We start from the raw sequence: 26151 nt of genomic DNA, 5'->3' as shown, positions 1-26151 counted from the left end.
ATCAGCCATTACCTCCTAGGCCCGATATCGAGCCCAAATACCAGCCGTTACCACCAAGACCCGATATAGAGCCTAAATATCAACCGTTACCATCGAGGCCCGATATTGAGCCCAAATATCAGCAGCATATACCAAGAAGACCGGATATCGAGCCCAAGTATCAACCACTCCCACCAAGACCCGATATTGAACCCAAATATCCACAGCTGCCACCAAGGCGACCTGATGGTGAGGCCAAGTATCAGCCATTACCTCCAAGACGACCTGATGGTGAGGCCAAATACCAGCCACTACCTCCAAGACGACCAGATGGGGAGGGCAAATATCAGCCTTTGCCTCCAAGACGACCTGATGGGGAGGCCAAATATCAGCCATTGCCTCCACGACGACCCGATGGGGAGGCCAAATATCAGCCTTTGCCTCCAAGGCGGCCAGACATAGAGACCAAATACCAACCATTGCCTCCGAGACGACCTGATGGGGAGGCCAGATATCAGCCTTGTCCTCCAAGAGGGCCTGATAACGAGTTCCATCCTATTCCTCCGTTGAAATCGGATGTGGAACTCAAATTCCAGTCCCAGCCACCCATGTTTGATTACGACTTCCAGCCCATTCCAATGATAAAATCTAATTACGAGAAATTATATTCGTCAGTGCCTCCCAGAAAGCCCGACGGGGAAAGCCACCCATTGCCTCCCATGAGTCTAGACGGTCAGATCCAACCAAAGCAGCAGGTGCTGCCCCCGAAACCCCTTGGAGGCGAGGGCACGTATCAGTCGGTAGCACCAATACCACGCGCAAGTGAGCAGCTGATGCATTGTTCACCTCCAAAGGTACATCAGAACGACCAGTTGTATCAGACGCAGACTGCCAAGATACCGATCAGTATGCCTCTGTACGAGACCGTTCCTCCGAAGTTACCTGTAAACGAATGTATTCCAGCTAAGGTGCCTGGAGTTATACCCATTTATGAAGGAATTCCTCCACAGATAAAGTTAGGAGATCCATCATACCAGTCCATCCCTCCTAACGTAAGTGAAAATGAGCCGAGTTATCAGGCAATGCCGCCTCCAATGTCCCCTTTAAAGGCCGATGAAGCTGAACCCTTGTACCAGTCTTCACCACCCAAGATGAGCGCAAGCGAGCCTCTGTACCAGTCGTCTCCTGACGCCCTGGAAGCTGATCCAGTCTACCAGGCAGTAACGCCGCAAATGATCCAAGACGTGAAGTCCAATTACCAGTTGCTTCAACAAAGAAAACTGGAACAGGAGGCTCTGGGCATTGTGGCACCCAAGAGATCGACCAAGGGAGACAAGTATCACTCCCCAACAAAACGAACTTTCCGAGAGCGTGACAGTGAATCAAAATCTCAATCTTCCAAGAAAAGTTCAAAAGGAGAGCCGAAGTACCAGTCGCTGCCCAAGAGAAGAGAGAAGGAGATCGAGGGGAAACACCAGTCTCTGCCACGTCGAGGAGCTCGACGTGACCCCCCAGCGCCTCCGCAGTTCCGCATGTCGCCAGGGGACGATGATGGCATTTACTCGAGTCTGGAGTACCCCAGCGAAGAAGGCCGCAGTGGAGGGCCTAGCGAGGACGAGATATATTCCAGTCTGACGACCACGGATGATCCTGTGTATCAGAGCGTGAGTGAAGCGTCATCTTATTCCCGCCCAGTTCCACCCTCTTCCGGCACCACATCGGTACCGCAGGCGTGTGGACGACGCCCCTCCACCCCTACCCCCGCCAAGACTTACCACGGGGCCAGTAGGAGCCCACAATCCTTTGGTTTCTCCCGTAACTGGGGTCCCTCCTCCCGTCCTTCCCGCTAGGAGTCCAAGAGTGTCAGCGCCAGGCCAGAGGGTGCCCTACCCCGGGGGCAGCAGCACCAGCCCCAGCCCGGAAAATCTGCTGACGCAGTCGGCGCCGCCTTGGCCGCAACGTCAACATCGGCTGGACAACGAAGACGTCTACTCATCCATCCCCTCCCCAATCAGCTCCACGCCCGAGTCTCCCCCAGCAACTTTGCCTCGGGCGGCGCATACCGGCCGTGTCGCTCCCTCGGCCTCGTGGAACTCGCTGGGATCGTCGTGCAGATCCTCGTGGGATTCGTTGGGATCCTCAGTGAGATCAGAAGGAAGCAATAACGTACGTCAGCGACGACGGCGAGCCCGGTCTGACCCCAGGATGGACGCTGGGGTGCTGCACCGCTTGGCCTTCACCGTTTGGCATACCGCCTTACACATCGAGAAAGAGGTCAGGAGCGCCGGCTGACCAGATGCCACCACCCTCCGTGCCCGCATGACCTGACCCTGACCCTTGTCCTGCCTGGCGGCGCCCTCCGGTATGCGCATGACATTACCCTGGGTGTGTTGGTGGCGTCAGTGCCCTGTACAAGCAGTGTATCCTTGGTCGCGGCGTCCGTGAGAGCGACCGTGCTTGTTGCTTTGTTGGTACTCACGGTGACTCATCCCTCAGGATGGAGCAAATTGCATGATCATCTTTTATTTCCTCATGAACGTTACCTCATTTATTATGAATGTTCTCTTTGCATGTATAGTACTTTTTCTCTTGAAATTAACTTTTTGCTCGCTGCATGAGGCACATCATCAGTAATGCAATATATACACAGATGTCAGCACTTTGAGCATATTAACTCTAGTGTGTATCCATTATCCCCTTGTAGAGAACATTGTTGAGGAACACCCTTAGCAAAAATGTAACATTTATTTCAGTTCCTGTACACAGTACCACTGATGAAGACTTCAGAAATGAAACTTAGTTCTGGAACTTAAAGGGAATTGTATCACCCACTGGGACCTGGGATGTCGTGAGCCAAATTCACAGCTGCACTTTTATTGAAGAGTTCTGTATATTGCTCCTCCAGGCTTGCTTAACTTGATGATAAGGAAAAGAGTCTCGTTTGACCAGGTGATTTTGGTTCCCTTTAAGTTGTCTTGATGCAGATCTAGTAGATGTACGTATAGTATAGTACCGCTCTAATATCTCGTATCCCATCCACCAACTGGTCTAGATACCTTTCCACAACTGTAGCTGTCCCTTCTCTTTTTCAGTTCTTAGTGCGCAGGTCCCTGGTCAGCAAGTACCGTATCTAAAGCTGTTTCTGAAACTTCCTGGAAGTCTGCTGGCGTATCAGCATTGTGCTGTGCCATATTTCTTTGTGGTGATCAGATGCACTCGTGAATCACTTACCAACAAGTTATAGCCAAGACCTCTTACCTCGCTAGATTTCTTTTGGACCATATCCAGTTGCTGACCTGAATTTCGTTTCTCTAAACAACACACGTGCCGTCAAAATGAACCCCAGCCATCCTTCCGTCCTCGAAGTAGAATTCAAGACATTAGTACCCTCATTGTAAACCCTACACGTCTTGTAAAACTTTGTGATTCTCAAAGTCAGTTCTCCGTGTGAGATTGTTGTACCCGCGGAGGGGAATTCATTCTCCCTTCAAGATTTTAGTACATTGAGAGAAAAAATCATTCTTTCTGTTACTCTCTCATGGTAAAATTCACTCACCCTGTAGGACCGGGGCGCTATCACATTAGCTTCCAGTTCCCTGGCTAGTCTTCAGTACCGTTGCAGTCAACTCTTCATTAAAGTTTCCAGTACCATCAGGTAGAGTCCATCCTCCATGTTGCTCTCAAGTTCCGGCCATTAAAGTTTTGTATCCCGGTGTATTGTCCCCCCCCCCCCCCCTTCCCCCTTTTTTTCCCCCCGAAGTTCCAGGTTGGTGTTTGATGTTCCCCTCCTCGGAAGGCCTTACACAACCTTCCTTTTTTCCTTTGTTTTCTCCTGTGGACGCCCAGATATCTCCTGATTAGTGTCACTCTTCCCAATAGTTCCTCAGTGGGATTAATGTCGGTATGTTAAAGTTACAATGTATTTTACCTCAAGATCCTTACCTCTGCAACACACACACACACACACACACACACACACACACACACACACACACACACACACACACACACACTTTCCTCGCATAGAGTTAGCCATTAGCTGGTCTCCAGGTAAGTGAACTTTTATGATAACGGACGTCGTCACTTCGTCTCTTACCTAGACATGAGATGCCTTCCCTCCTCGTCTACCCCGCCACACTTGCACAACCACCCGTCACAACACCGTAATCGATCCCCTCCCGCACTGCTCTTCCAGAATGGTTTAACCTGATCATGAGAAGAATGTGTCACATCCGTATGTTCCAGGTTTGAGAAAGGCATGTGAATCTTTCCAGGATATTTTCAGTGATTTTTTTTCCAATTAGTTAGAGAAGGTAATTAACTTTCTTCTCTCCTAGTTTGTGTTCCATGCAGGTATTATGAGAAGTCAGTGGATGAGTAGTTATCATTCGTAATGATAGAGATATTCCTCTCAATAGCCCTAATGTCAGGTTAGCTCTTGTCCTCTGTATTAAAGCCGTGATAATCAAGATGACAACCTTTTCTATTCTTCCTTCCAGAATAACAATGACGCGGCAGTCTCGCAAAAACAACCAACAATAAGCAGCAGAAACGTAAGTACATCCGTCCATTAGTGTGATTGTTGTTACGTGAGGCTACACAATACGGCTGCCTTCCTCTCCGAGGAGGCTGCTCTTGTAGTACCTTGCCACGGGATTACCTTTACACTGAAGTACATTCCTTATGGGTTACGGAGCCTTAGGAATACATCTCTTCCAGATTATATAACTATTGGGGTCCAGTAAGTTGCCTCCTGAGTACCTAACTCCGGGGGTTCTTTCCTTCCCCCAGAAGTGATGTTTTTCCTCCCTCTGAAGTGTCCTTCCTCCCGGGCCAGACTTGCCGCAATACCATACTTCTTTTGTAGTGCTTTCCTTTCCACAGGAACATCACATCTGTCCCAGAGATATGGTTTTCTCTTCCAGATTGTCTCCCTCTCCAGCGGTAGTGGTGGGATTCCTTCTCACAGCACCCAACCCTCAACCTGCCGGAGCGCCCTTCATTCTAGTTCCTTGATTCCCCTCCTGCAGTGTTCTCTCCCACACTACCCTTTCTTCTCCTCGGTGATTCTTCATCCCGGAGAACCTGCCTTTTTCCCAGGATACCCTCCACCTTCCCAAAGAAGCCTCTCTCTGCTGTGCCGTTCCTGTTTTTTCTCTTTGAATTTTTTTTTTTTAGTCCTCAGAGCATCTTCTTTCTTACCAGAGTACCTGCCTTCCTCTCTTCCGTCCTTCCTTGTGTACCTTCTTCCTTAGACTTTTTTCCAGAGCAATCTCCATCTTCCTGGAACACACTTCTTGATACCTAGGTGGTGGGCAGCCACCGACCAGGGAGGTATATTACCATTATAACCAGCCTGGGTGTATGGAGGGTTGGTGACTCCTGCGCAGTGAGCCATCACTTCAGTGGCTGTCCATTTCCTCTCCGTCCCAAGTGGCCATCTTTTCTTTCTGCCCCACCCACACATAGGCTGCTGGCCTTCAATCCATAACCACAATCTCACAACCTTACACATAACAGTTGACAACACTTAAGTCACGTGACTCCCGTTTCCCCCACGCAGCATCCCCCTGTCTTCCGTAGTTCTCTTATCTCTCCGGAGGATCCACCATCTTCCCAGATCACCCTCCATGCCTCCAGAGTATCCTCTATTCCAACATTGTTTTCCTGGCTCCTGAAGCATCCTTTTGCGTTCCTCAGTACGCTCGTTCCTCTGGGATCACCCAGCCTCTTTCAGGAACACCCTCTTTCCCGCTGGAGTACTTTCCTTCCCTACTGTGTACCATTCCTTCTCTTGGCTCACCCTCTCACCTTCAGTGCTACTTTACTTCCTCCTGGAGTACTTTCCTATACTCAGGATTACGTTTCCTCTCATATTCTTTTGCTTTCCCTGAGAGTTCTTTTCACCCCTCCTTGTGGCATCACCATTCCATCTGGGAGTGTGTGTTGTGTGTGTCACTTCTAAGTGATTTCTTTCCTTTGAGAAAAGCCTTCCATTCTCCTGGATCACCTCCATCCATGGAATGACATCTTCTAGGTGTAATTGTGTTCGTATAACCCCCCCACCCCCCACCCCACCTTCCTCTTCCCACAGTGCCTTCCATGCAGAGAACATTCGCTAAAGTGTCTTTCTCCCACATTACCTATATCTCGCTGCACCTTCATCCCCTTCTGCTCTCCCCTCTGGATTCCTCTTTACCCATCGAACCTTACTCCAGTCGTCCCTACCTACCCCTGTACTCTCTTCCCATAGTATTTTCATCTCACGAGACCTTACTTCTGGCGTACCTTTCTCCCATGATACATTATCTGAGTGTACTTTCCTGTCTGTCTCCATAATGCCTCCCTGTAATCGTACTGTCATTTCAAAGAGCCTTCCTTCCACAGTACTTACCATCCAGGAGATCTTTCATCACAGAGGACCTTCCCGTCCTTCACTTCTTTCACAGTACTTTCGTCAAGAGTGCTTCTCTTCATCGGTGCCTTTCCAGAACAGTAATTTCCCTTGGAGTACCTTCGTGCCACAGAATCTACCTCTCGTCGTTGATGTCTTACCTGTAATGGTACCGTTCTTGAACCTCCACAGTGTCTTCCTCTCTCAGTACTCTCCTTCCACAGTACATGTGTACCTCATCTTACCCTACTGTTAGAGAACCTCCCAGGAATCATTACTTCTACAATACCTTCTCTCTGAATCTTCCAACGTTGCCTTTCCCTACCAAAGCCAATATTGCTGAGGATCTCCTCTGATCTTCCTAATTTGTCTTTCCTTCAGAACCATTCATGTAGAACCATCTTGTATTGCTTCTCCTTCCGTAGTCTTTCTTTTACAATACCTCTTCTCAAAATCTTCCATCTTGAGAACCCTTCTATCTTAGGGCGTTCCTTCCAGCTTCCATCTTGTATACCTTCGTCTCGCCCTTGTAGCACTTTTTTCCTTTTCTACCGTCCCTCCAGAGTACTCTCTTCCCACACGACCTTTCTTCCTAATTACTTTTTTTTCATTTTTCCTTTTACTTCTCTTTCATCCCTTGATATCTTCCCTCGGCTTTCCCTTGCTTCCATATTATGTTGCTGCTTTACAACCCTCGTGATAACTTCGTCCCATGGTGCCTCCCTGCCAGAGAATCTTTCATCTGGAGTAATTTTCAATTAAGAGTGCATTCCTGCTTAATCCTCATTTACATGTGCCTTCCTATTGCAGTAGTCTCCACATGGGAGTGCATTCCTATTGCAGTAGTCTCCACTTGGGAGTGCATTCCTCTTGCAGTAGTCTCTACTTGGGAGTGCATTCCTGTTGCAGTAGTCTCCACTTGGGAGTGCATTCCTGTTGTTGTAATCTCCATTTAAGAGTGCATTCCTATTGCAGTAGTCTCTACTTGGGAGTGCATTCCTGTTGCAGTAGTCTCCACTTGGGAGTGCATTCCTGTTGTTGTAATCTCCATTTAAGAGTGCATTCCTATTGCAGTAGTCTTCCCATGGGAGTGCATTCCTGTTGCAGTAGTCTCTACTTGGGAGTGCATTCCTGTTGCAGTAGTCTTCCCATGGGAGTGCATTCCTCTTGCAGTAGTCTCTACTTGGGAGTGCATTCCTGTTGCAGTAGTCTCCACTTGGAAGTGCATTCCTCTTGCAGTAGTCTCCACTTGGGAGTGCATTCCTCTTGCAGTAGTCTCTACTTGGGAGTGCATTCCTGTTGCAGTAGTCTCCACTTGGGAGTGCATTCCTATTGCAGTAGTCTCCACTTGGGAGTGCATTCCTCTTGCAGTAGTCTCTACTTGGGAGTGCATTCCTGTTGCAGTAGTCTCTACTTGGGAGTGCATTCCTATTGCAGTAGTCTTCCCATGGGAGTGCATTCCTGTTGCAGTAGTCTCCACTTGGAAGTGCATTCCTGTTGTTGTAATCTCCATTTAAGAGTGCATTCCTATTGCAGTAGTCTCCCCATGGGAGTGCATTCCTGTTTTAGTAATCCATACTTTGTAGTAGTATTACCAGTTCAGTAATCAGTTAGGAGTACATTTTCCCAACACTGACTCACACAGCCCTTCTCCATAAACTGACTCGCAGCCCCTTTCCATAAAATAGGAAGGGAGGGAGTTTGAGATAACTTTACCTCTGATTAATTTTGAGATAATTTTTAGATGTAAAGAGGTCGACCAGTATTAGACTGAAGAGGCTCTGGAGAACAAACAGAACGCTGGTGTTGCATACATATACATTGGAAAATCCCTTGAGAAATGTGACCATTATGTTAAATCACACAGTTGCGGTGAATGGGAATAACTGGTAAAGATGGACGGACGTACAGATCCTCGCCACTCAAGTCTCGCCGCTTGTACACTCCAAACTTTGATCGAATCGCGTAATACAATTTGCATATAAACACCAGGATAAGCTTATAGACTGCAGATGTAGAGACTGATGAGCCACTGCAAAGACCATCCCGTTGATAAAGTCCAGCTGAGTCTTTATCAGGTGTAGAAACGCGTATGGCCACGGAACACCGGGCGCCCTCGTCCGCCACATACCGTGGCACTTAACGCCACACATCACGGAGGAGAAATATAAAAAGATGTACGAGTCATTATGTTCGACTACCTGCCTCCCTCCCCCTGTGTTGCCAACACAACAAAGCAACCGTCGCTGCATTCTCCAGACCCTCGGAACAAGAGAGACAGACCCGATGATGACGCTCTTGAAAGCACTCATCCTCCTCCTCCTCTAGACTGGAATACTGGCGAGTGCTAACATGGTGGCTCTCCCAGACAGATGAAATTGTCGAGATGGAAAGTGTGCCAAGATCATTCGTAGTCTGTACTGGATATGTCAAGCATCAAAATCTCTTGGGTGGCGAGACTGAAATCACACACACACTGTTCTGTAGAGCATGAGGAGAGAGAGAGAGAGAGAGAGAGAGAGAGAGAGGGAGAGAGAGAGAGAGAGAGAGAGAGAGAGAGAGAGAGAGAGAGAGAGAGAGAGAGAGAGAGAGAGAGAGAGAGAGAGAGAGAGAGAGAGATTTTTAAGCATAGAATATCCAGGAAGGCATGGTCCCCCCCTCCATAAGAAATCATTCCCTTTTCGCCTGACAACCATCCAGTGCTGTACAGAATTACATTATTCTAAAAAGTACTGTGTGCTTTAGTGTGTGTGTGTGTGTGAGAGAGAGAGAGAGAGAGAGAGAGAGAGAGAGAGAGAGAGAGAGAGGAACATCAGTATGTGGAACACAATACTGTTTAGCGTGTCACTTGCCAGCATTACAAACATTATGGATGGAAAAGTAGAAACAGTGGGTACAGTGAGGCAGCTCGTGCAGTTCTCATGTCTTATCCCTGACAAGTGCGACTTCCTCCCTTTGGAAGGACGGGTTCCCCGCCTCTTTGAAAAACCCTTTGCTTATATTTTTGTCTTCCTTTTGTTCATGTTTGTTTTGCCCTCTTATTTGATGTTACATGAAAAGGCTGGTGTGGAGGAGGATTTCTCTTGTGTTTAGAGCATGTGGTATAAAATCAAAGTACTTCCAAAGTCTGCCCAATCATCCACGTTATCAAGGATGCTTAGGTTTGCGGTACGCGACCTTAAAGAACCTGGTTGATCAGGGAGGCAACAGTGTGCCTTGGTGCTGGGCGGAGCTGTGGAGACGAGAGATGGGCTTCCAAAACCAGTGGAAGGTAAACCCTGCCTCCCATGGTACACCAGTGGAAGGTAAACCCTGCCTCCCATGGTACACCAGTGGAAGGTAAACCCTGCCTCCCATGGTACACCAGTGGAAGGTAAACCCTGCCTCCCATGGTACACCAGTGGAAGGTAAACCCTGCCTCCCATGATACACCAGTGGAAGGTAAACCCTGCCTCCCATGGTACACCAGTGGAAGGTAAACCCTGCCTCCCATGGTACACCAGTGGAAGGTAAACCCTGCCTCCCATGATACACCAGTGGAAGGTAAACCCTGCCTCCCATGATACACCAGTGGAAGGTAAACCCTACCTCCCATGATACACCAGTGGAAGGTAAACCCTACCTCCCATGATACACCAGTCGAAGGTAAACCCTACCTCCCATGATACACCAGTGGAAGGTAAACCTTGCCTCCCATGATACACTAGTGGAAGGTAAACCCTGCTTCCCATGGTACACCAGTGGAAGGTAAACCCTGCCTCCCATGGTACACCAGTAGAAGGTAAACCCTGCCTCCCATGGTACATCAGTGGAAGGTAAACCCTGCCTCCCATGGTACACCAGTGGAAGGTAAACCCTGCTTCCCATGGTACATCAGTGGAAGGTAAACCTGCCTCCCATGATACACCAGTGGGAGGTACATCTTGTTTCCCGTGGTGCACCAGCGGAAGGTAAACCCTGCCTCCCATGATCAACGGAAGGTAGACCCTGCCTCCCATGATACACCAACGGAAGGTAAACCCTGCCTCCCATGGTACACCAACGGAAGGTAAACCCTTATATATCTTAAGGTCCATCTCTCACAGCCCTCCTGTCATGCAGGACCTTCATGTCATACTATCACCTGGGTATAGAGTACCTTTCTCCCGTAATACTGACCCCTCACTTGACCTTTCTCCCGTAATACTGACCCCTCACTTGACCTTTCTCCCGCAATACTGACTCCTCACTTGACCTTTCTCCCGTAATACTGTTCCCTCACTTGACCTTTCTCCCGTAATACTGACCCCTCACTTGACCTTTCTTCCGTAATACTGTTCCCTCACTTGACCTTTCTTTCGTAATACTGACCTATAACTGTCCTATAACCTTTCTCCCGTAATGCTGTCTTCTCACTTGACCTTCCTTCCACGATAGTTTCCTATCGCTTAATCTTTCATTTGACCTTTCCCCATAATACTGTACTCTCACTTGACCTTTCTTCTCTAATACTGTCCTCTCACTTGATCCCAGTTACATTTTCTTTTTTTCCATAACACTTTCCATCCATGTTACCATCCTCCCACAGTACCCTCCATAGCCACCATCCTCCCACAGTACCCTCCACAGCCACCATCCTCCCACAGTACCCTCCACAGCCACCATCCTCCCACAGTACCCTCCACAGTCCCCATCCTCCCACAGTACCCTCCACAGCCACCATCCTCCCACAGTACCCTCCACAGTCACCATCCTCCCACAGTACCCTCCACAGCCACCATAGTCCCACAGTACCCTCCACAGCCACCATCCTCCCACAGTACCCTCCACAGCCACCATCCTCCCATAGTACCCTCCACAGCCACCATCCTCCCACAGTACCCTCCACAGCCACCATCCTCCCACAGTACCCTCCACAGCCACCATAGTCCCACAGTACCCTCCACAGCCACCATCCTCCCACAGTACCCTCCACAGCCACCATCCTCCCACAGTACCCTCCACAGCCACCATCCTTCCACAGTATCCTCCACAGCCACCATCCTCCCTCAGTACCCTCCACAGCCACCATCCTCCCACAGTACCCTCCACAGCCACCATCCTCCCTCAGTACCCTCCACAGCCGCCATCCTCCCATGGTAGTGTACTTTTATCACAGTATGTTACACTGGAAGTGTCCTCCGGTTATAGCATATTCCTCCTGTGTTACTCCCCTTCCCCCACTGTAATGTTCCTCCCATAGTGCCTTCCAGTCTTGAGGGAGCACCCTCCTCCCACCGTAATTTTAAGAGGGCCACCTTCACTAGGTACCCTCTTACTCTTTCCTCTCCCTTCACATTGTCTTCACCCCCCCCCCCTTCGTCGCTTTACCCCCGTAGCACCCTCCTCTTCCTTAGCTATCATCCACATCTTACCCCCCATATGGACGACCTTACCTTACCCTCCGATAGGTTTTTCACCTCACAGGATATTTTCCCAACATTCCTTCCCCATTCAGAGTTTTTAGTATAGTACTGTGCTCCCTCAAGATTCTCCCACCAGAGCACCGTTTAACGTCTCACATTATTTTTCGTCCATAGTATCTTTTTTTTTAACCCCCAATGTGGGGCTCCATTCCTCCTACAGAACCCTTCATTTCAGAGAGCTGTTTTCTCCCCCCCCCAGCACCATGCTAGCAGCGTGCCTCCCGACCAGAGTCTCCCGTTCTCTTAGAGTTAACCTTCCTCGCGTTACTTCGTTGAAGTGACCATTCTGCATGGTATAGACCCGCTGTAGGACCTTCTCCTCCCACAGTGCAGGTCCCTCAAAGCACGTAACTCATCGATGTTCCCCTCCCCTAGCACCCTCCCTCCCTCAGTAGTTTTTTCCCATAATATTTTCTTCCCATGGAATCTCCTTTGACTAGAAATAGCCACACTCTTCCTTCCTCTTTCAGGTTGCCTACCATCCACGTTACAATGCTTTCACTGTACCTTTCTGTCACATTACACTGCTTTCAGAGTACCTTTCTCCCATATGACTCTGCTTTCAAAGTACCATCCTCCCACATTACTCTGCTTTTAGTACTTTCCTCCCATATTACACTGCTTTCACAGTACTCTTTTTAAGCAGTATCCTGCTCCTCCACTTCCTGCCACAGTCTGTCTCTCTCCCACCACTTCACTCTCCTACCACTGTATCGTTCTCCCTCACCCTCCGTATTCCTACTGTAGTTTGTACATACAGCACAATCTTCCTCCAGCCATAGTAACTTCTTCCCCCTAAGTTTCTGCTTGAGTACCATCCCCGCGCCAAGCCGTAAGGGAACTGGTCTGGTGCTGTTCACAATATGGTTTCACAAGCCATTAAACATTTCTTCCTGCACCCCCATTTTTTTGTATGTATATCATAGATAAAAGTTTAACAGTTTACTGGAGAAGTTGTACGCCTTTCATGATAGACTTTCTTGTTTTTGTAGTAGCTATACGTAAGGTTCATGAAATGATACGAAGATATCGATCCATCTTGACTGTGGGGAAGATTATATGTTGACCGAGCGATGAATTTCTGTGGAGTATCCTTGGTCACCCCTTACACTTACCAAGAACACTACCTGAATGGTGGACCCACCAGGGAGGGTATGGTTCGTACATAGTGTTCACTCGTAATGTTAAGACAGTGAAGGGAATACTATACATATAGACCTCAAACCATGTGTCATTATGGCTGCTCTGGAAAGTGCAGTTGATGAGAAGCCATATTGCCCATCCTTGTCGTTGTTGAGTCTACAGGTTCTGCAGGCGTCGCACTTCCCAGGGCAATTCTAAGCTAGATCGATGTTGTAAGTGTCACTCTGCAAGCACCGTAGTAGTCATGAATGGCAGAACTGATCTTTGATAGCTACAGGAAGTAAGGAGAACGCGAGGGAAGGCGGTAGATGGAGGGACTCAGGAGGCAGGAACCATTAAGTGAATGGTAGAAGGTGAGGCAGGTTGTAATGATTAGTTACATAGTGTTAGGATGGTGAAGATGTAAGTGGAGGCTTTAGAGGGAGGCATACACTCCCAGAGGGATAGTTCAAGTACCTTGGTGGTTTTCCTCAACCTTCTTCGTGAACTGAGCGAGTGGCTGCACCAAGTGAAGTTAGGCCTAGCAATCCGGAACTGATCGAGTCGGGTTTGGTGTGACGTGAGTTTGGCAAGAATCAGCTTTGGTGGGAATCAAGTTTGATGGGAATTCTATGTTGCGTGAGTTGGATTTCAAGTGTTTCGGCTTAAGTAGGAGTCGGTTCTGGTGGAAGTTGGGTGTAATGATGTCCGGATCCGCCATAGAAGTCAAGTAGATTTGATATGCAAATGACCATTTCCCTCAACCTGTGATATAGTTTCTCCTCTGTTGTCATTCTATGATCTACTCTCTATTGATCTTTTCCACAGGACTGAGTTCATGTGAAGACGGGACTCGTTAGGATTTGAGGATGATAAGAACGGTCTAGTAATCCGGGCCTGAATTTTCCTGGAGTTGGGTTTAGCATGACGCACAGAGACGAGCTTGTCTACAGTCGTGTTTGGCCTGAGTTGAGTCTGGTGGAAATTATATTGGCCTCGAGTTGAGTTGGATGGAAGTGAGGTCGATCTGGAATAGACTTTAGTTCGAGTCTTGTTTGACGGAGGTCATGTTTAGCGAGAGCCAGTTTGAATGGGAGTCGTGTTTTGTAGGAGTTGTGCGGTGCAGCAGTAATAGGAATGCTTGGATGTGCCGGGCAAAATTAGTGAAGAAATAAGTAAATGAAATTAAAGTCATCCCAACTTCAAAGGCCGAAGGTACTACTATTTAGAAATATGTTGGTGTTGTGAGTTTGGCAAATCAAACTTAGGTGCATGGGGTACACGCAGGGGGAGACTCTTACTCCCGATAGCAGAGGCAAATGCTGCTTCTGGGGACGGGGGTCACTTTTTCCAATCTATAGCGTGTAGCTCAGTGTTGTTACATGCGAGAGACAGAGGTTCATACTGTACAGTATGCTCACGACGTCACTAGGAACACACATATCTCCCAGTTTCAAGACCAGATAGACTCACTTTTTTGTTTTGTCCCAGAAAGACTTAGGGGTAGATAAGTAACATCGAAGATACTCAATGTGCTAAACCAATGGGAACAAGAACCGACGAGTTTTGTTTAGAAAACACTACAGCAGCTGCACCAGACTGACAAGCTGCACAAGACAAGGGTTTAAAACCTTTTAGAAGTTGTGTATAATTTTCTTTATTTATCAACATTCCAAGACACAGATCATACGCAAGTTACAAACTTCCCTCCTGAAATGGTCTGCAGACAGCGGGAAACATAATATTTGTAGCCGTCCTGATTGTATAAGTGATTGAGGGATGAGAATTCTGGACTGCATCAGCAAGGGAGTTTGTCTGTGTGTTGAAGACGCGCTGAGCTGGTTGACTCTTCATATTACGTAGTAGAAGTGTTAATTGCCAGGTACACACACTCGACCCTAGTTATTGCCTTCATCTGTATATTAACAAACAAAACCTTAGGAAATTACGGAATTAAATATAGCGACTTGTCTGGATGATCCTGGCAACCCAGGTTAAAAGGTGATCTATTTTTGGAATATCCACGTGCGGGCATGGGCGTACCTCACGTGTATACCTCACCATGGCTTCGGTCGTCTTTTGGTCGATCACTCTGTTGGAGACCGCGACTCACAGGCCTACACAGCTTAGTTTTTGTTATACACTTCATGAATATTTATCCAGGGTCGTTTGGAATTTCTCTTCTGTACGCTCTCTAGCGTCTCTGATGGTTGCAGGCAGTGTTGACTTCGTCTTGGGACCGGGGTGTTTGAGGTGTTTGTCATTTGCTTATTACGCTTTGTGATTTCAGTGATAATATTTTACAATCTTCCATGCCTGTCTTGGTATGAGAAAATTAGTTTTAAGTGTAGGTTGGGAATCATGCCTTCCAGTTCTTTTTTTTTTTTTTTTTTTACGTGGAAATCATGATGTGCCTCGTCTTCTTCGCTCCACAGAGTACAGCCTCATTGATTTCAGTCGTTCGCTGTAGTTTAGATCCTTAGCACTGTGAACGTGAACTAGTAAAGGTCTTAACGCACTTTGATTGTAATCTTGTCCTCCACAGAGAGGTGATGTTCGCTCTACAGTTTCTGTTCGATGAGAGTTAGTATTGAGAGCCCTCTCTTGTCTTGAAGGTTCGCAAGATCCACCCTGCCGTCTTTCTGGTAGAGGTAACTTCTACTTCATGTTATCTTTTCCAGATCTCTTAACACTGTTCAGCCGTGATATGACAGTGTCTTTGCCCAGTGTTCTGTAAGGGTTTATGTGTCTTCACTCTTGAGAGACCCATACTGAAGGAATTTGAGCTTCCCACAATGAAAAGCGTATCGTTTTCGTTTTTTTGTTTGTAGATTCTCATTGTCCTCCGTGGATGAGATTTTTCATGTTTATTCAAACATGATTTGCATAGGATGGTACAAAAGTAAGACTCGTATTTTCGTCAGTGTCAGATATGAGAGTGAGGAACAGAAGGGGTGCGAATACGGTTGCTTGGAGAACAGAATTGTTTTCTCCATGGATCACATACTGGATATAGCCGGAGTTACGTGTCATGATCTTTTCGCTAAAAGGTTGTGTGTCCATCTTCCAGTTTTCTGTTTATTCGCATCTTCCACATTTTGTGTACTAGACATAGTGGTTACATTTATCAACGGCTTTTGCAAAATCTTTGTAAATTACCTAAGCGTTTTGTTTGTTCTCAAGCGCCTTTATAATTTTACGTAATGGTGAAGCAACTAAGAGAGGGAATTTCTTCTCGCCCTAACACCATGTTGTCCTGGGTTATGTAGATTATTTGATCATATATAGTTGGTCGATGTACATATTTGGTCTCTTAAAAATCTTGGTAATGTGCGATTTCAATGCTGTTGGTCGGTAGTGTATTTTAGGGAGAATTAATTTCTTTCCTCTTTTAGGAAACTGCGATGCGAGTCAGTACTCAACACTCAGGGATGATGCCAGGGTATCTAGTGTTTGTACAAATGGTCTTTTCCAGCTCTTGACAAAGACTGTTCCAGTCGTCTGCTTGGTCCTGGAGCAGAGTGCTTGGCCGTCTTGAAGCCCAGTAGCGAGGTGGTGAGATCTGCTTTGTGTATTAACGTAGATGAATTACTGTTTAGGAAGAATTTGATTCGGTCGTGTATCTTCAAGGTGCTTTTTAGCTCCCTGAACACTGATTGATATTGTTTATTTGGTACCTCATACCCTGGCAGTCGTCCGGGTATGTTCCCTCCTCTGTTATCAATCCAGTGGAACTTATGGTTCTCAATTTGTATTTTACATTCGAATAAATTTTTTTTTTTTTTTTTTTTTTTTTTCTTTCTGATCGCTCTTGTGAAGTATTGATTTTGTATATGTCCGCCAACTCATTTAACAGGCTCTGTTTCCTCTGCTGGTTGAAGTGTTGCTTTTTAAGTTTATATTTTTTCTTGTGTATTGGAAGCCTCTTGCTCGTTGTGGTCTACGCCTCGCATGCTTTGTCTGTGGTGTCTCTCTGGACATACATTGAACATCTCTGGTTTTCTGACGCTTGGATAGATGTCCCATTGTATTGCAGTCACCTCACTCATTAATCCTTCTCATTTTATTTCACTATTGGGATTGATTAATTTTTCTCCATAGTGACGTGTATGTGTGTGTGTGTGTGTGTGTGTGTGTGTGTGTGTGTGTGTAGCGGTGATCAGGGTACAGGGTATGAGATGATGGTTTCACAGATTAAGTCTACTTATTAATGAGGAGGAGATCGAAGGTAGTGATTGCTCTGTGGTGAGTGAGGGAACACTTGTCACAATCTAAATATAGTGTCCTTGTCCTGCAGCTATTTATCCCAGTTCAGAAAGAAGCCTCGTGTAGAGTATCCTGGTGTTGCGTACAATGGCATTACATACCAGTAAAGCTCTGTGTTAGTATGGCATGAGAGTCATCACGTGTACAGAGGTACTCTGTGCTGTCTGTAGAACAAGAGTTTCTACTTGCCTACCAATACGGTACATGAATTGTGAAACTAACTCTCCTGTTTGCGAGGCTTGGCATAATTGTTGAATACATCATGAGGATATACTTCTGCCATAAGTGGGTATGTAAAATGAATGGGTAAATAAAATCCTTCTCGAAATGTCACAATTCAAACACAGTGACGTTTAACCAAGCCGTCGCTAAATATTTTAATATACTCTCGCATCTTTTGTGTGATTTCTCAGAAACTTGACGACATAATTGTTGCATTTGTAGCAGATCCGTCTGTGTCGCCTCCATGTTAGCGGTAACTGCTTCATTGTGTACTGCCTCGAACATATTCCTTTCTCCCGGTAGTGTTCTGTGCCGGCAGCTTACCCAGGATGTATATGATATATATACATGTTAAACTAAATACCTATCTACTTCTTCTTCACAGCTTCAACAGTTTCTCACAGCTTCCGTCGATCTCCCGCGCTGTTTCTGACAATTACGACCTCTACCAGTTCAGAACGAGACCTTATCCATAATTTAGAACCATTTAGCGACCTTTCTTACCCCAGAACCATTTGGCGACATTTCTTACCCCAGAACCATTTAGCGACCTTTCTTACCTCAGAACCATTTGGCGATTTTTCTTACCCCAGAATCGTTTGGCGACATTTCTTACCCCAGAACCATCTGGCTATTTTTCTTTCCCCAGAACCATTTGGCGACATGTCTTAACCCCAAACCATTTGGCGACATTTCTTACCCGAGAACCATTTGGCGATTTTTCTTACCCCAGAACCATTTGGCGACATTTCTTACCCCCGAACCATTTGGCGACCATTCTTGCCCCAGAACCATTTGGCGACCTTCCATTATACAGCACTTGGAGGAAACAAGGGAAGCGTGCACCTGCAGGGACAACGTTGAGCCAAACATTACACTTGTTTTTATTTCTGCCGTAAGAAGTGGCGCAATTATCGTACATTTGGCGTTCCCTGAATGCTTCGCCATCTCTCACAACCCACCAGTGTTCTTCACAACCCACCAGTGTTCTTCACAACCCACCAGTGTTCTTCACAACCTACCAGTGTTCTTCACAACCTACCAGTGTTCTTCATAACCCACCAGTGTTCTTCACAACCCACCAGTGTTCTTCACAACCTACCAGTGTTCTTCACAACCCACCAGTGTTCTTCACAACCCACCAGCGTTCTTCACAACCTACAGCTGCCTCTCACAACTTACATTCACATCTCGCAACCTTTCATCGATGTCTCCGGTAACCTTCAGTGACCTCCTACAACCTTTACCGACATCACACAACCTTAACCGACCTTACAGAGCCTCAACGACCCGAGGTAAACATCATCTACCTCTCACAACCTTCGGTGACCTCACTCACACCTCTCACAACCGTCATCGACCTCTCACAACCATCAGCGACCTCTCACAACCTTCACTGACCTCTCACATTCTACAACCTCTGACATTCCACTCTCTTCACATGCACAAGGCTCTCTCAATCCCCTAACTCCCCGCAACACCCACAACCACCACCTACTTCACCTCACAACCGCCTCCCACACCTCGTCTAAACGTTCACTGTTTTTATGTTCCCTCAAATCTGCTTACCTCTCTCTCTCTCTCTCTCTCTCTCTCTCTCTCTCTCTCTCTCTCTCTCTCTCTCTCTCTCTCTCTCTCCACGACTGCGAAAAACACCCTTTCATTTCCTGGGATATTTTTTAATGTACACCCTTCAGAGCCACACCCCCCCATCCCCTCCACAATCACCTCTACCCTTTTACAGGTACCGCCCTCACCCGGCACCACTCGCTACCACACCCACCCTGTGCCCCGACCACCACACACACACACACACCCTACCGTCATTACCTTCAACCCTGCTCTGCCATCACCACATATACCCACTTCCACTCACTTGCCTTCGCTACCACTTCCCAACTCTTATTACCACACTTGTCTCACTGTCACCACCACCGCTACCCATTAGCCACCACCACCACTACCTCTCCCCTTTACCACCACCCATGCCACCACCGTCGTAACACTTCCTTCATTACATTCCCCCCGTCACCTGCACCAGTACCACTGGCTTCCTTCCCTCCTTTATTACTTTTACCTCCTCTTCTTTGGTGTCCCAACCTTCCCCTCTTGCTCCGTCATTACCACTATCATCGCTCTTCCTTCCTCACTCCCTCACGCTTCCCTCCCTCCCTCCCTCCCTCCCTCCCTTCTCTTTCCTTGTCATTGCCTCTCGTGTCAACACGAAGCCCACAACAGGTCTTACCTGCGTCTCAGCCACGCTTCGAATTCCAATGTTTGTTCTGTGACTTCGCGAGGAGGAGGAGGAGGAGGAGGAGGTTGACCCAGAGGTGACGTCTGTAAGAATCCTCCCCCTTCCCCATCACACACACACACACACACACACACACACACACACACACGTTAACCTGAAGCTCTTTTGTGATTAATTAATTAGTTGCTATTTTGTCCCCCTGGCATTTCTTTAATTCCTCAGTCGTATGTTTTCAGGCCGAATGGCTGCCTGAATTCAGCGAGGCGTTCATTATGTGATGCGTCGACATTGCACACCGTCCGCCGCTGTTCTCACCTCATTACGACACTGGTCATTGCCCTGGTGCTCCTCCCAGCGACCCTATCTGTTGACACCCGACCCCCCGTAATAACTAGCACCGCAGCTACAGTACCGGGGGCAGGCAAGACGGGTTCGTTACACGACTACACCAACCCGGAAATTACCTGCATGACCCTTGTTACGTTCTCGTCGTAGGGCATCTCAGAACGACCCGATACCATCCTCTTACACGCTACACCATCCCGATACCATCCATTTACACGCTACTCTATCCCGATATCATCCATTTACACGTTACACCATCCCGATGCCATCCTCTTAAACGCTACACCATTCCGATACCATTTTTTTTTTACACGCTACACCATCTCGATACCATCTGTTTTCACGCTATATCATCCCGATACGATCTTCTTATATGCCACACCAACCCAATACCATCCTCTTACACGCTGCGCCATCCCGATACCATCCTCTTGCACGCTATAACATCCCGATGCCATCCTCTTACACGCTACATCATCCCGATACCATCCTTTTACCCTGCATCATCCCGATTGCATCCTCTTGCACGCGACATCATCCTAATGCCATGCCTTTACGCGCCTCTCCATCCCGATATTATCCATCTGCAGTCCATCGTCGTACCAGCATCATTGTATCAAGGTCTCCACCATTCCAGTACCTACTCCATCTATATATGTTCCTTTTCCCACTTACACCATCTATATATCTTCCCTCTCCCACCTACACCATCTATATATCTTCCCTCTCCCACCTACACCATCTATATATCTTCCCTCTCCCACCTACACCATCTATATATCTTCACTCTCCCACCTACACCATCTATATATCTTCCCTCTCCCACCTACACCATCGATATATCTTCCCTCTCCCACCTACACCATCTGTGTACCTTCCCCTGACGACTCAACACCATTTGAATACCTTCCCTTTACGACCCTACAAAATCGATATCCCTTCCCTTTACGACTGTACACCATCACTATACCTTCCCTTTACGACCGAAATCCATCTATGTATCTCGCCTTGACGGGCCCACACCATCTCTATACCTTCCTTTTTACGACGTTTTAACATTAAGAAAATCTACAGTTTACACCATTCAGGTATCTTGTGTATATACGACCCTGCACCATACCTTCACGAGACTGAACCATCGCAGTGCTACACCCCCCCCACCCCGAACTTCACTACGAGCCGCCTGCGAGCATCGTATTGTAGCGTTTGCGACACCTAGCGGCAGTAGTACAACACCCCCTCCCCCCCTTCGGGTCGGCCTCCCGCCCATCAGCAGGCCCGTCGCCCCCCCTCCACATCCGCCTTCCGCAGCGAAAGGTCACTGTCACCTCTGGCCGATTGTCCCCCTCGCCCCAGTAACCGTATTTTATTCGATTTATTATGTCGAGAGAAGTTTGCTGGGGGGCACTTTACCCCCAGGGTCGTGTGTGTTCCTCTCCTTATCTTCCAGGCTCTCGTGTGTGCTGTGTCCATATCTGTGGAGGCTGTCCATTCTCTGGACTTTTCTTCTTTTTTTTTCTTTTTTTTTCTATCCGTTAGCTATATCCGGGTGTACGTGTCTGTTATGCCTGTCTATCTTGTGTACGTGTCTATTATGTCCGTGTTTCTTGCGTTGTTAACTCCTGCTGTATACTGTATATCCATGTGTTTGGTTGAGTATTGTCCTATACAACTTCACCTTGTGTACCTCTTGTGACATTACGACCGGATGAGTTGATTCCGTGTGTGGTGAGGTCGTGGGTATATTCATGTTGGTGCGTCGAGCATGCCAGTGTGTGCCGTGCAGCAGCAGTAGGGCCATGCCTGCTGTGCCCGGCTCCCTCCTCCCTCGACCCGTGTGTTGTGAACTTGACTTCCTGGTAAGACAACGTGGAAGAAATCTTTGTGATCTTGGATTGTGTCCGTGAACCACCATGAGCACGACGGTACGACCCTTGAGTACGACGCTGCGACCCTTGAGTACGACGGTAAGACCCTTGAGTACGACTTTACAACCCCTGAGCACGACGGTCCGACCCTTGAGTACGACTTTACAACTCCTGAGCACGACGGTCCAACCCTTGAGTACAACGGTACGACCCTTGAGTACGACGGCACGACCCTTGAGTACGACGGTACGACCCTTGAGTACGACTTTGCGACCCCTGATCACGACTTTCCGACCCTTGAGCACCGTGGTACGCATCTTAGGTATCACTACGTAACTATTGACCCGAAGGAAGACATGAGAATGACCTGATGGTCTCTGGGAAGATTATCTGCTGAAGGACACTAACAGTATTTAAGAATCCCGGGGTTGTATAGATGGAAAGAGGATAGTCGAGCAGAAGACTCCTCCTCCCCAGCCACCACTCCCTCCGTTACATCAGCCTGCGGGAAACTATTTATGAAGGAGCCTAATGTGGCGGCGAGAGAATATACTGGTGAGGAAGTTTTGTAGGAGAGAATGAACGACAGACACAGTGGGATCTAATTTCCACCTCCGGGTACTCTGTGGCTGGAGGAAGTATGTTTATGTTCAAGGGTCATTGTTGATTAGTTATATTTCCTGATAATTAACATCATTGAATTCTTCGTCGTGCTGTGTTGTGATTATGTTAATTATCCTCGCTTTGGTAGTATCTGATGATAATGGATTTCAGGGTTTTATAACTATAACGCTGATGAAACTTTTGCCGGCGTATGTATAATATCTCCTTCCCTTTAACGTAGCACACTTAGGTCATTGTATCTCTGTGTAACGAGAAGAATATGTTTTATTTTTTACTTTATAATATATTTTCAAAATTTCGCAAGGTAAGGTTGAATTTTAGAGGGTTGGAATTCGTTTTGTTGATCTTCTTTGTATTCGCTCTGGTTTATTGTTTGCCGTTAATATGTATTGGTAAGCAGAAATGTACTTAGCGGTTTGCAAATAGTAAGTAACATGTTTTTCGTTTTATAGTTTGCATTTATAGCTATGGCATTGGCTGTGCTATACTTTATGCATCTGAATATCAGGTCAAAGGTCACGCCGTCATCCCTGAGGGTTGTGCCATCGTACCCAAGAGGTCAAGATGCACAGGAATCGTGTTTGATCCAAGTTTCATCGAACGTACTTAATATTGTGGTAGTTTGTTTTTCATGGAGACTCATGGAGTCTTCGGAGGTCTTCACCCCCACAGCCCGGGCTGCTGGATTGTGTTCTTAGTGGCGCAAGTAATTGGAAACCGTAGTCCTCGGGCCTACATAGTTACCCACAGCCTTGCCGGTGAGGTATGCTTTGTAGGTACTTGTCCAGTACACTCTTGAACTCTTCCACTGTAAATCTTTCGTTATTTTTGATGGTAGATGGCAAGGTGCTGAAGAGTTAGGCCCCGGATGTGTAGTGTGTTCTTTTTGTACATATGGCACCTCTGGATCTCAGGGGTAGTATTTTACAAAGTCTGACGTGCCAGTAGGATGTTATTTCCGGATGTAAGTTGGGAACCTTACCTATTTTCCAGGTATAGAAGATTAGATACCTCTTCCGTCTGTGCTTCAGAAAGTATAGCCCCGGTGATTTCAGGCTTCCCCAATTATGTATTTCCTTTATAAAATTTATATGGACTGTGAAGTATCTCTGGGCACTTTCTAAATCCGCAGTTTCGCCCGCTGTGTAGGGTTATGTTAGAACGCAACAATATCATTTCGTGTGAAATATAGTGCCTTGAATAATATCAATCTTGAATTTTCTTCCCTTGTATTGAAAGTCCGCAGGATCCAGCCTGCCATCCTTCTGCATGAAGCAACCGTCGTTTTGTTGTGTTCGTTTCAAGTTAGTTAGGTTAGGTCGTTAGACTTTAAAACTTCAAGGTCCTTTACATTATTCATATGGATTCAGATAGCGTCTTTGTCTGTCCGGTATTCTGCATTTTTTTTTTATTCCTTCGTTTTCACTATACCGGAGGAGTTGGAATTTATCTTCCTTGAAAACATGTTGTTCTCGGTTACCCATTTAAAGACTTCGTTTATTTCACTTTGTAGCCTTTCGGCATCATCTGTTGATATGATTATCAAACTGATTCTTGTCTACTCTACAAGGGTTGAAATGGAATTGTGGCTCTTGTTCGCGTCAGTGTCATATAAGAATATTTACGGGTCTGTCTGGCTAAATAATTTCCGAAAAAAAGTTTAATTCCGTTGTAGCCCTTATGTCAGCACTAATGATGTCTTCCTTCCACTGCCGCCTACCTACACCAGTTCCTCCGTCTCGTGTCACTGCTCCCTCACCACTCCCCCCTGCCTGCACCACCCACTCATCCCCGTGCTAGTCATTCCTTCCCACACCGCTGACCCCTGCCTGCATTACTGCTCCCGCCTACGTAGTACCCTTTGCCCACACCAGCGCATCCTACCCGTACTAGTGCCACTTTCCCGCACCAGTGTCTCCTGCCCACTCCATTGCTCCCTGCCCACACCAGTGTCTCCTGCCCATGCCACTGCTCCCTGCCCATCCCAGTAGCTCCTGTGCCCACCTCTGGCTCCTCCCCTCACTAGCACATCCTGCCCCAACCAACACATCCCGTCCACACCAGTGTCACCTGTCCACAAGAGTTGCTCCACCAAGGCTTCCCTACCGTTCCCATGTTGAGTGAAGGCCGCGGCAAGCAGTGGAATTGCTGCCGCCACCAACACGCCTGTACCCAGATATACACTGCTCGCTGGAAGTAAATAACTGAAAAGAAAGTTATCCCGCAACTTGTCAAAATGTGCGTATACTAATACGACCAACGATAATGTAATCTTTTTTTCTAAACTGTTATGTGGTCACACCGTAGATTAAATCAACGAGGATGTATTGTCCTCAAGAAAGTCTTGGGTAATTTTATGCCCTGTTTAATATCAGTTTTAGTAGATTGTTCGAAAAGATGCTCCACCCCAGGAGCAGTGGGACATACACGCGCACGCGCGAATGACTCAGAAAGTTAGGCGTTTTGCTTTAACCTTGAATAGGACTCTTCAACACCTTGCGATCTAGCATCAGAAACAACATCGATACATGGTAGAGAAGTTCCAGAGGGCATGAAACTAGTACCTACAAAGTGTACCAGACCACCTAGAGTGTGAGGGTTATATGGCGTTGAGGGCTGCGGCTTCCAACAGCTAGGTCGACCAACCACTCAATCCAGCAGCCTAGTGTCAGCCCGAGCTGCGGGGTTGAAGACCCTCCGAAGGGTTCATCAGGTATTCTTCAGCAGACTTTGTTGGGGAAAAAGTAATTTTTCGTGTTTCCCTCCAAAAGACGTATCAGTTGAAGTAACGGATATATACCATAAGAGGAGAATGTCACACGAAACACAGGGAAGGGAAGTAGAGGAAAGAGCCATTAATGTTATTAGAAGTAACCCAAAATTGTTTTGTTCGTATGCAAATCGAGGACAAAATCCAGTGGCCGTCTTGAGAACAGGCGAGGTTACTTTTACAGGTGAGTACCAGAAGATGAGTGAGATTCAGAATACAATGTAAATCTATATTCAGTGAACCAAAAACCACCTGAAAAATAAACGACCCAACAGACTTCTTCCTAAACAGAAATCCCCGTGTGTTACACGTAACAGATACCTCCACCTCACCACAGGATTTCGAGAGGGTCATGGACGGCACACCCTCGCACTCTGCCCCATGACAGAACTCCTAGGTCTTCATAAAGCAGTGCAGAACATCATGTCCTCACCTGGTACACTGATGGTGAACGTAGGGCGGTTAATGCTAGGCTTTTGAATCCGGCAAGGGACGATGACAGCCCAAATCCAGAGTACTTTTAGCGTGAATTAGAGCACTTAGTGAACAGGACAGACTTATAATGAACTTTCACGTACTTGTAATGAACGTAACACATGGATAGCGAACATTGGGTAGTCGAGTGCCAAACCAAGCGGTCGAAGCCGTGACTTATTCCCGAAATGAACTTAGGCGTTATGTTAGGGAACGTGAAGCAATCCCGGCCAGCATCGCGCTCTGATAGGTCCATTACCAACCATTATTTATTTTTGAGTAACATGAATTGATTTTGTAAGGGGGGGCTGGGAGGGGGGGAGCTGGTTGTCAGGTAAAATACACACTTAACGTATTACGAAAATTTGCCGCCGAGGCCGTTTTGAACT

At 47.1% G+C, this 26151-nt stretch overlaps 1 protein-coding gene across 24 annotated transcripts in view; it reads left to right on the top strand.

The window, feature by feature from the left end:
- Nucleotides 1–26151, top strand: part of by (focal adhesion protein tensin) — a 1595780-nt gene that overhangs the window by 843450 nt on the left and 726179 nt on the right. For 23 of the 24 annotated variants that reach the window (XM_071662733.1, XM_071662731.1, XM_071662715.1 and 20 more), the window contains one exon: nt 4479–4532. In XM_071662733.1, the coding sequence (XP_071518834.1) occupies nt 4479–4532 (54 nt within the window). Of the gene's footprint in view, nt 1–2039; nt 2254–4478; nt 4533–26151 lie in introns of those variants that run through there. The other variant, XM_071662735.1, reaches the window with a different exon arrangement.

The sequence above is a fragment of the Panulirus ornatus genome, chromosome 6 (assembly GCF_036320965.1).
Source record: "Panulirus ornatus isolate Po-2019 chromosome 6, ASM3632096v1, whole genome shotgun sequence".
Lineage (NCBI taxonomy): Eukaryota > Metazoa > Arthropoda > Malacostraca > Decapoda > Palinuridae > Panulirus > Panulirus ornatus.
This window is presented reverse-complemented; position numbering and strand designations above follow the sequence as displayed.